Source organism: Octopus bimaculoides, chromosome 25, assembly GCF_001194135.2.
Source record: "Octopus bimaculoides isolate UCB-OBI-ISO-001 chromosome 25, ASM119413v2, whole genome shotgun sequence".
Lineage (NCBI taxonomy): Eukaryota > Metazoa > Mollusca > Cephalopoda > Octopoda > Octopodidae > Octopus > Octopus bimaculoides.
This window is the reverse complement of record NC_069005.1, coordinates 19,171,728-19,184,051: the sequence shown is the minus strand read 5'-3', so window position 1 is coordinate 19,184,051 and position 12,324 is coordinate 19,171,728. Positions and strand designations below refer to the sequence as shown.

Sequence of the window (12,324 nt, the reverse complement as noted above, 5' to 3'; positions counted from 1 at the left end):
ATATATATATATACATATATATATATATATATATGTATATATATATATAGGTAGGGAAAAAAATCCAAGATGTGTCTTGTTAGAGGTGACAGTTGTGGAAATATTGTTTTTAGAGTTATTATATAACAAAACAGTAATCTGGAAAAATTTTTGGCATTATTTATTCACCATTTCATATGTTTCATTTGCTAATGTGAATCATCAAATTGTACATGTTGGATAAATGTGCAAGAAATCTCTTATTAGAAATTTTTCAGAGAATCAAGTAATTTGTCATCTTAGTAGTAACAAACGAATGCCTTATCTAATGTATTTTTTCTCTTTTGTTTCAGCCATTGGATTGTGGCCACACTGGAGCAACATCTTCAATTTAGTTAAACAAATCAGCCTGAGTACTTATGTTTTCTTTCACATCTGGTACCCACTTTATCAGTTTCCCTTGCCAGGAATGGTATGAAAAGGAATTGTTAAAATATTTTGTGTATTGTAAAAGTATAACCAATTTATTAGGGATAAATTTTAACAACAAAATCTGATACGGGACCTGGTTGAGAACCACTGAGCTAAATGAATAAATGATCAATTAACTTGCTCAAAATAACAAGCAAAACCTCCCTCAAGTAAAATGGACAGGACACACTGGATAAATGTGGAGCCAGATACCCCAAAAAGACGGGATGGCCATAGATGGAATGCCCTTCCTCATAGGTGTGAATGATCAAGGTTAAATAACTGTTAAACAACAGTATGTGCATATTCATTATATTTATTATAACTTGCAGACATAGTGTGACTACTGAACAGTTTCCCTTGAAACATATGTTGTATTCAAATAAACTCATTTTTTGTTGCTTTTATCTTTTTCCCTGAAAGAATTTGCCAAATCTGCCAAATATGAAATTAGAAATCTATTTTCTTTTCTCAGGTAAAATAAAAAATGAAAACAAAACAAAAAAAAAGGTTACTCGTTAGTTTGGCATCTCTAAACTACAATGGTTGGTTGTTTAAGACAAACTAAACCAAATATTACAGCAATGCTTATGTGCAAGAAAATGTTTTTTAAAAGGCTTTTTATAATAACAATAATAATTGTTTCTAATATAGATGCAGGCATGGCTGTGTGGTAAGAAGTTCACTTCCTAACCACATGGAGCCAGGTTCACATCCACTCTGTTGCACCTTGAGAAAGTGTCTTCTACTATAGCTTTTGGCTGACCAAAGCTTTGTGAGTGGATTTGGTTGACAGAAACTGAGAAAAGCCTCTGTGTGTGTGTGTGTGTGTTTATGTCCCTGTAACTTAGTGGTTCAGCAAAAAAGACTGATAGAATAAATACCAGGTTTAAAAAAAGGTCCTTCAACTTATCCCTGGGCTGGAGACCTACACTGAATGCTAGCAAATATGCTAATTCTACAAACAGCACACACATGCTAGGTGGTGCTGTTAAACCAGCCAAAATCATTAAGAGGGTGAAGTCAAGTGGAATATAAAATCTAACAATTAAACAACAGCAATGATCTGTGCTAAATTAACAGAATAATCATAATACATTAAAATAAAGTTACATTCTTCTAAAATTCTAAGCTAAACTATAAAATAACTTTTGGTTGTTCCTAAAAATAAATCCTTCTAAACCCACTCATGCTCACCACTGCAGTTTCGCCTTCCCTTGCTTTCTCCCTTGCATATCTACCTGCAGACAATGTCCCTGTTGAATCCTTTCCCTACAACATATCCTCTTAATACCCTCTCCCACTACCAGTGCCAACTCACAAACCCCACCCCCATCTAACTCCTACTCATTTGGAAATTTTGTCAAGTCACCAATCTGCTCATCCTCTTCTATCTCAGGTCCCTTAACTATATACACACCCCTGTAAATTGGGTGTACAAGCCCTGCCACTTCTTCGTTACATTTTCACCATCTCTCCCTCACTCTCTCTCCACTTGAGGTACCCAGGTTTCTCTTCTGATGCAAGACACCTTTTCTGTCCCTCAAAACTACTCTCCCCAGTTGAGGCATCTTGTCCTGCAAAGTTATTTAATGCCTATATTTCGTGCTGGCCTGGGCTGGACAGATCATCACAGCCAAAGTCAATTATCATTACTTTCCTCCTAGACAAGTTGGAGGACCATGCTTCATCATCATCATCATCCTTTAACATCCATTTTCTATGCTTGCATGGGTTGGACTGACCAGAGTTGGCTTGGTTTCTATGGTTGGATGCCCTTCCTAATGCCAACCATTTTACAGTGTGTGCTGGATGATTTTAATGTGGCACTGGCATGAGTGATGTTACATGGTGCTGGCACAGGTGCTTTTTACACGACACAGGCACATATATATAGACACAAGATGGGCTCCCACAAAGTTTCCGTCTGCCAGATTCAATTACATAAAATTGGTCAGCCCAGGATTACAAGTACAAGACACTTGCTTATGTTGCTGTGCAGTGGAGCTGAACCTGAAATCAAATGATTGCAAAGCAAATTCTTAACCACACATCACTTTTTACTATTCATGTTCACTTAGCTCACTTGTAAATCTTATTTTTCAGCTTGGTATCTATGACTAAATGCCTTTTATCAACTTGCCTTTTAGCAGAGTTCCAATCTGTTGCAAGTCTTTGAGCTAGGTCTCTAGTCTGAGGGTTACTTCCTCTCACTAATCTTGGAGTTGACTGTCTCTCATGCTGGCAGAGGTCGGACAGTTTGACAGGATCTGAAGAGTCTGGGGATTGTATTCTGTTCCAATGTCAGCCTTGGCATGATTTCTATGGCTGAATAATCTTCCTAATGCCAAAGACTTAACAGAGTGTACTGGATACATTTTTTTTTTTGTGGCACCATCGTCAGTGAGGTTACCAGGTAGTTCACAAGACAAAGGTGATTCCTCAACCGAGTAAGATTAATAGAGAAGGAGGCAGTTTTATGCTAGATGTTGAGAGGTTGAAGTATAAAAGAAAGAACAGGTTTGTTACTGTTGAAAGGATCATATAAGGCTATTCACAAGTAGGAGAGATGGGGGTAGAGCTGGAAAGGGAGATAAAGATGACTACATTATTATCCCTGTAGCATTTAAACTGGTCATACCCAGCCCAAGTATTCTATCTGTTTTTATGTTCAAAGCTACCAGTTCCAGCCTCTCACTCCTACCCTACAATATCATTCTAAAAGTAAACATGCACACCATTGAAATTTCAAAAGGCACAAGATAATGCATGATTAATTCAAAACAATGAAAATAAATAAGCAACTCATTTGACAGGGTAATCTGAGTGTTAAAGGGTTAAGAAAAACAACAACAGAAAAAATCCCATGATTACTACAGCATCAAAGCTATGCATGGAACTTTTGCTCCCCTCTGGCTGACAATCAAATTTATTCTCAATTATCAACAACTCTTTAAGATAAACATTACAGACAAATTGGTTGAATTTAGCCAATGTGGAAAATAATGTTCAGCTGCTAACATTTTAATTATCTATGCTATTTAGCTAATAAATGTGCAAACTACTGAAATAAATTAACATTTGCGTTGTATCTTATGATGGTAAATGTACAATTACATTTTGGATAAATCGATATTTGTTTCTTCATCATCATTATTATTATTATTATTATTATTAATATTAATATTAATATTAATATTATTATTATTATTATTATTATTATTATTATTATTATTATTGTTGTTGTTGTTGTTGTGGTGAGCTGGCAGAATCATTAGCATGCTGGACAAAAATGTTTAGCAGCATTTCATTTATCTTTAATATTCTGAGTTCAAATTCTGCTGAGGTTGACTTTGCTTTTCATCCCATCATGATCAATGAAATAAGTACCAGTTGAACACTAAGATCAACGTAATCAACAAGCCCTCTCCCCTACTATAGCCTCACATTAATCAAAGCCTTGTGAGTGTATTTAGCAAATAGGAACTGAAAGAAGACCATTGTCAAGCAGTTGTAGGGGACAAACACTAACACACTATTGGTGTGTTTATGTCCCCATAAGTTAAGAGATTCAGCAAAAGAGATTGACATAAGTACCAGGCTTAAAATAACAATAAGTACTGGAGTTGATTCATTCAACTAAAATTTTTTAAGGTGCCCCAGCAGAGCTGTTGTCTAATGACTGAAAGAAGTAAAAAGATACACACACACACACACACACATATATTTCTACCAAATCCACAAGGCTTTGGTCAGCCCAGGGCTATAGTTGAAGACACTTGCCCAAGGTGCTCCCAGTGGGACTGAACCTGGTTGGGAAGCAAACTTCTTACCACACAATCATGTCTGTTTTACTTATAAAGTGTCATTTCATGCAATGCTTGTATGGGATGAACAAGATTTTCTTTGGCAAGAGTAGTGTACAACTGGATGCCCTTCATTCCCTTAAATGTTTCCAAGTAAGGTAGCAATCCACTAGTTTTTAATGTCAAAAAGCTCAACTACAGAAAACATTGGCTATGTAGGTCACAAACAACACCATTGTCCAAATGTTATCAATGCAAAGCCTGGAAACACACACATACACAATACGTTTCAGTTGCTTTCTGCCAACCAAATTTCACTCACAAAGCACTGATGGGGTGGGGGTCTGAATACAAAGCTCCAAGTCATATGTACTTCTCCCTAGTCTGTCATTTTTGCCAGCTGAGGGGACTGGGACTGAAGCAATGTGAAATGAAGTATTTTGCTCCAGAACACAATGAATTGCCCAGTCCAAGAATTGAAACCACAATCTTACAATCATCAGTCTAACACCCTAACTACTAAGTCATGTGCCTCCACCATAAAGTACTGGCTCAAATGGTATTAATACAAAGGTGTGGGGAAGCATGTGTGCACCCACACACAGAGCAGGATTAGGTACCAAATTTCACTCTCTTGGCACTGGTCATACCAATGTGTCTTACAGTAGGAAGGAGTTCAAAATAAAGTGGCTGCAAAGAGAACTTCTTAACCATACAGCCATGCCTGTTGTCCAAAATATCTATTACCAAAATAGTTACCATTAGACACCTGTTCATTCATCTATCTACATTCCTTCTTTAGCTTATTTCTATCAAATCTTACAGAAAGGAAATAAATAAATTTCTGAGAGAATCTCCAATCATATTGGTTTTATCACTGAAGGAACGCGATCAATGGAACAGTCACAAGAATTTACTGAAGTTGTCAGACATGGCACCAAAATTAGTAATTACATCTTGCTTGATGTTATTAAGAAGACAAAAAAGAAAAAAGCCGCAAAAAAAAAGAACAATTTAGTAAGGCCTATTTTTTCATTGGAAAATCTTCTAAGTCATCAGACTACAAAGAAAAAGAAAAAAAAACATACAAACATACACATAAAAAAATAACCAAAGCAAAAATAAAATACAATTTCTATCTTAGCAAATGATTTATCTAAAAGAAAAAAAAAACTTGTAAAAGATACAAAGAAAAACACAAATTATAAAAAAAAAAGAGCTATGAAAGTCAAAAGAGAAAATCCATATTAGCATTCCAGGAGAAGGGATAAAACAGAATACGTGTGTGTGTGTGTGTACATTTATGTACTTATGCATATATATATATATATATATATTTATATATATATATATATATTACATATACTTTAATGTACTACATGTATATATATGCAGTATAAATTTCAATGAGAAGTATCAAAATGTTTTAAGACAATAATTGAAATGTGCACAACAGTTAATGTGAATAAATCATATAAGTATGTGCACACAGAAATATATACGTTAGGTTATGTTACCTTGTGTATTAATCCTTGTGATAAACTAATTTGTCCTTTAGCATTCATAAGCTTTGAACCATTTCTATCATTCCCCCAACTACTGTCTCTACAAAGTCTAGTTTGGCTCATTGTTAACTGAGGGTAGAAGAAGATGGTAAAGTCCAAGTCATCTGAGGTGAGGGGACAGCAAAAAAACTTAGACTTAAGTTGGAGGAGGACAGACACATGGTGGTTCTGAAATTAAAAAAAAAAATAACAGAAAATAAATATAAATAAAAATTAAAAAAATTAAAAATTAAAAATAAAAAGAAATCATTTTGAATAAATAAATAAATGCAAAACGACAAGAAACTGTTCAACAAAATAAAATGAATAGAAGTAAAATATATAGAGCAAAAACACACTGATACTAGTTCAAAAGGTCGGTGGATTAAGTAGCTGTTACAATGCACAGACTTAAACTGGCCAAGTTCATTTCAGTGAAGAAATATAAACAAATCTATCTATCTATATACATACATACATCTGTCTATATGTATAGATTGTCTGTGGAGTGCAGATTTTATAAATTAAGAAAAAGGTAGCCAGGATTTGGATAAAATCTCCATCATGAAGAGAGGATAGTTTTTATCCAAATCCTGGCTACGTTGTCTTACTTAATATATACATACATATGTAAGGGAAGTACAAGATCAGTTAATTATGATTTTATTCAACATATTTCCCTCTCAGATTCACATACTTATTGCAGTGGTCCTTTAGTTTTTTCTAAGCCCTGTAAAAGAACTCAGAAGGCCTTTCATGGTACCCGGAACCAGCACCCCCTCTCCCATACAGCATATGAAGCTCAACAGATAGTAGAGCACTCTATCAGTTAAGAGGGTAGATATTATTATTATTGTTATTATTAAGAACTGCACAAAAATCATTTGAAGTTTGTTACCCAGGGTTTTCTGGACAGAATATTAAATTTATTTTGCCATTTACCAAGCAGGTAATGTCAACATGGTGGGCTACTAGGAAACCTTATCACATGGTTTTTGCATGGTTATTTAGTAACAATGATTTCACATTTTTGGCACAGAATTTTGTCTGGCATGCTGATAATTCTACCAGCTCACTGCCTTATATGATAGTAGTAAGAAGGATTTAAAATTTTGGCAGAGGGGGTAAGCTGTACATTGACCAAAGTGTTCATCTGGTACTTATTTTCATCAACCCCAAAAGGATGAAAAGCAAAGTTGAGCTTAGCAGAATTTGAACTCAAAACGTAATGCCACTAAACATTTTGCCCACCATGCTGACAATTCTGCCAGTTCACCATCAACAATAATAATAGTTTTGAAGGCCAACAATTTCAAGGGGTAGGTGCATGAAGGGACGGTACACCAATTACATTTACACCAGTGGGCAACTGGTACTCATTTTATCAAACCTGAAAGGACAAAAGCCAAAGTCTAAGTCACTGGAATTTGATGATAATAATGATTTCTTTTATTTGCCACCAAGACAAGGAACAAAGGGGACAATACAAAGACAAAGTGTGAGCGTTTGCATATGAAATGACAAAAAGAAAAGTATACACCATATGCACTAAAACAAAGAAGGAAAAAGGATGATAGTGATGTGGTTCTCCTGATGCAGGAGGCCCCCTAGGGTTAATGAAGGAACCCCACTGTTCAAGATCTCCCTGAACACCAAAGGCAAGCATGCTCTCCAATTCCTTTTCTCTGACTCATAAGTCTAACTCACTTTTCAATAAATTCACTCCAAGACAGCACCTCCCTCTCAACCCCCACTTTCTTTTTCAACTAAAACTTGAAACAGTCACTGAGTCTTCCAAAGAGGAATGTCTTTGCCCTCATGCTTTTCAGTTTCGTCCACCAGACAAAGGAAAACTGCCTTACCTGCCCAATTAAAGGAGGGCAACAGGGAACTCATCACTATGGACTTGGCTAACAGAAGCATCCACCCCACACATGACAGCAGCTGTTTGACATAACTCCAGAGCAATGACCAGACACTGAACAAGTGCATGCAGAATGATTTTGTAGAGTTCATTTCGAACCAGTAGTGCCCCCAGGTAGCACTGTCAGGCCAAGGACATATGAAAATTATCGATGGTAGTCGCCAATCTGAAAGTCCTCCAGAACAGACTAGCTGGTTCATTTTTTTTGATGACCAGAGTTTTCCCAAGGATGTTGTCACACTTTCCTGCCACTACCCCTTAAAATATCCAATTAAATGTGTTTTTTTTTTTACATCTAAAATCACTTGAATGCTGATAATTCAAACCTAAAGCCAGATTCAAACATATGTAGGATTCTTTTTTTGGTTATTTCTTTTGTTCATCCGGTTCCTTTATATCCTGAATCTTATATGTATTACTTTTTCATTGTGATACAAATAAATTTAACCAAGTATCCACTACATTTTGTTCTTCTCCATTTTCTTTTATTAACTTTACACATATATATACATACATATATATATATATATATATATATATATATATATATATATATACACACACACACATATATATATACATATGCTAGCATGGAAAGCGGATGTTAAACAACGATGATGATGATGATGATATATATATACACACACACACACATATACACTCACATACATATATACAAATATACACATATATACATACATACATACATATATATATATATACATAGCTTCAGTTGAAATTGGTTGTTGATTTGATTTCAAACAGTAAACACAAAGCTTTTTCAAGATTGCCAATACTTTGAACAACACATTTTTAATTTTCACCCTTTCATATGCATATTTCTAATGAAATACTCTGCCAACTTATGTTGACTTCATTATTAAACTAGAGTCTATAAGGCAACAAAAGGCACTGAAAATTGTAACAGAAGGGTTTAACTCATTTATGGATACATTAAAATGTGATTTTGCATCAAAACCAAAAGTGTGTGTGTGCATGTGGTAGGGGTGTTTGACAACTTGGAAAAGGTTAAAGATGACAATTTCCATTTGTGAAACTAAACAACCTTGTGGCAGCAAAAGTTCCCCATTGGCATGCTCTTTCTTGGTTTGGTGCACGTGTGCAAAGATACACACAGACACATGTAGATAGACAAACATGCACCTGCATGAGACACAGAGAGACACACATGCAAAATGACACAAACATACACACACACACACACACACACAGAAAATATAACATATAGACACACAAATACAAAAACATGATAGAGACACACACACAGCATCCTGTTCAAAATACCAAAATATAATGAAACTATATTGCTGGATGGTGTCTGGAATATGGGGAATGATGCCACTGGAAAAGAACATTGTAGAGAACATTAACCCAGACTGGTGGTGGTCTTGCCCCAAATAAATGCAGAGAGCATAAATTAATTATCAGTGATTACAGTATTTTGATAAGCCATCTGATACTAGGGTTCCTGACAGAATCCATGACCAAAGCACTGATGTCATCATCTGAACCCATTATCATGAGGATGAGAAATTTAATACACATGACGAGAGCTGACCACCACCCAATGCAACCTAACATGGCAATACATCTAGCTCCCAAACAATGTCTGCTGTATATATATATAATGGTTTCAAATTTTGGCACAAGGCCAGCAATTTTAAGGGAAGATATAAGTCAATTACATGGAGCCCAGTACTCAACTGGTACTTATTTTATCAATCCTGAAAGGATGAAAGGTTAAGTTAACCTTGATGGAATTTTAACTCCGGATGTAAAGAGCCAGAGGAAATGTTACTAAGCAATTTGTTTAACGTGCTAACAATTCTGCCAGCTTGCTGCCTCTTTGTTTACAGTACCTAGGTTTCCCAAGCAATGACCCGTCTAAGAACTAACTAGGTTCAACGTTCCTGAATTTTGGTCAGCATCAGAAATAATACCAATGGATAAATCAATGCCAAGTCTCTCTCAGACACAGGTAAGGCAGAGCAACTTCAGTAGCGCCTGAAATGATAACCTGTACTCTATCAACTCAGGACACCGAAACTCTGCAGAAAACATTGCTTGCTTTTAAGGTAGGCATCACTGCAGCTTATTAGAAGTCCCTGAGTTCCACTGATTTTGAGCGTTGAAGAACAATGCCTAAATCAGGGGCTGGCAAAGTGGTGAGTATTGACCCTTGAGTCTCTATGTGACTATCCAAGGGGTCGAAAAACATCCGAAACAATTTTGAGCATTATTCTTCTTTATCAATTTCATCAAGTATTTTCAATACATTTCTTTTGAAAAGCAGTAATGACCCAAAAGAATGAAGGAACGGCTTTTAAATCAAGAAATTTTTTTATCATTTATATTTTTTAAAATTTTATTTTAGAAATTTATATGATGGAAGTTACTAAGTTATCAATGATTCCATGAAGTGCCCAAAGAAGTCTGCTGACTCCTAGCCTAAATGAAGCAGCTGACTCAAAGAAAGAGAATGATTTTCAAGCTGACCAAAAGGTGAAGAATAACTTTTGCCAAAGAAAAACTTGAAGGCAAGCTTGCCAAGCAAGCAATGACTGTAGTATAGTAACAAACACCAGAAGTTAAGAACCATTTACGGTGGCAGATCAAAGTATTTCAGAGCTAAAGATGGTACAAAATCTAATAAAATGAACAGCTGTTAGCAACTTATGGAAAGAACATTTCATAGACTTGCTTAATCACAACTGTGCAGCCAATGAAAGATCTTGAAACAACATCACATAAAGACCAATGATAAACAATTTAGCAGCAACGCCTTCTCCATTTTGTCTACTGGGACCATGAGGCAGTCTGAATTACAGGAAATCAAGAGAATGTAAGAATCTTGTAGTTTACTACCCTTAGTTGGTCAGTATACCATCCCAGAACATCAAACAGTACTGATATGGTATTCTGTTTCAGTCATCAATCACAATTGACAGATTGTACATTTAGCAGCAGCACCTGGCATTCCACAAACAAACAAACAAGATAATCTGTTCCCAAAATAAAAAGGATTCTAGCTAAGATATACAAACATCACAATGAAGTATTAAAAATAAAGTTTTATGCAGTATTTCTGGCATTCTGGATATGTAGAGAGATTCCAGCTGGTCTTGAAGATATAACCCTTATTATCATTTTTACTTTTAACTCCTTCATCACATGGCATAAAGCCAACTCCCTCAATACTACACTAGCCTCAGTTGAGGGGTCTTACAAGTTACTTGGTGCCAGTGCTACATAAAAAGCACCCAGGACACTCTGTAGAGCGGTTGGCATTAGGAAGGGCATCTAGCCATAGAAACAATGTCAAAGCTTGGCACAGTCCCCTTGCTCGCCAGCTCCTGTCATACTGTCCAACCCATGCCAGCATGGAAAATGGACATTAAATGATGATGATACAGAGGAATGTTGCTTTTATCAACTGCCAGAAAAATTTTGGCAGGAGTGGCTGTGTGGTAAGTGGCTTGCTTACCAACTACATGGTTCCAGGTTCAGTACCACTGCATGGCACCTTGGGCAAGTGTCTTCTACTATAGCCTCAGGCTGACCAAAGCCTTGTGAGTGGATTTGGTAGACGGAAACTGAAAGAAGCCTGTCATATGTGTGTGTGTGTCCAACATCGCTTGACAACTGATGCTACTGTGTTTATGTCCTCGTAACTTAGCAGTTCAGCAAAAGAGACCCAATAGAATAAGTACTAGGCTAACAAAGAATAAGTCCTGGGGTCGATTTGTTCGACCAAAGGCAGTGCTCCAGCATGGCCGCAGTCAAATGACTGAAACAAGTGAAAAAATAAAAGAATCCAGCTCAACCAACTCCACTAACAGAAGAGTGTGCCTTCCATTCACATGGACCCTAACAATAAGGCTCCTACACACAGTTCTAATATATCAAATATTTTTTAACTAAAATAGAATTTTTAACAAATGAACATTCAATGACAACATAACACTTGTTTGTAAACACACACACATTTCTATTGTTTACAAAGATATCAGAGACTAACTCTGATTGCTTCCAACAGAAGAATGGACTCTTGATTAAAGGCAAGCAAGGGCCACACAATAGTGTTAAACCAGATAATGGATCAAGTCTGCCACCTACTGATAGGTTAACCGGGGGTATCCCCTGATAGGTTAATCCAGTGACTTATGTAGTAAAGACAAGTCTCACTGTAGGAGAGTCTAAGTAAGCCTTAACCCTTTAATATTTAAACCAGCTGCATCTGGCTCAAACATGCTACCTGTTTTATGTTCAAACTGGTCAGATCTGGCCTTTCACGCTTACTCTACAATGTCATTCTAAAAATAAATAATCATACCATCAAGATCCCAAAGCTATGAGATACTGCATGATTAATTCAAAACAATGTGAATGCGCAGGAGTGGCTGTGTGGTAAGTACCTTGCTTACCAACCACATAGTTCCGGGTTCAGTCCCACTGCGTGGCACCTTGGGCAATTGTGTCTTCTACTATAGCCTCGGGCCGACCAAAGCCTTGTGAGTGGATTTGGTAGACGGAAACTGAAAGAAGCCCGTCGTATATATGTGTGTATATATATATATAT

The 12,324-nt window shown here is 36.3% G+C and overlaps 1 protein-coding gene across 9 annotated transcripts in view; it reads right to left on the bottom strand.

Annotated features, from left to right (window-relative positions):
- Positions 1–12,324, bottom strand: part of LOC106874415 (myb-like protein U) — a 216,939-nt gene that overhangs the window by 125,246 nt on the left and 79,369 nt on the right. For 5 of the 9 annotated variants that reach the window (XM_052976703.1, XM_052976706.1, XM_052976707.1 and 2 more), the window contains one exon: positions 5,774–5,989. The exons of 2 other annotated variants lie outside the window; for them this stretch is intronic. In XM_052976703.1, the coding sequence (XP_052832663.1) occupies positions 5,774–5,884 (111 nt within the window). In that variant the 5' untranslated portion in view covers positions 5,885–5,989. Of the gene's footprint in view, positions 1–5,773; positions 5,990–12,324 lie in introns of those variants that run through there. 2 more of the 9 variants (XM_052976708.1, XM_052976709.1) reach the window with 2 other exon arrangements.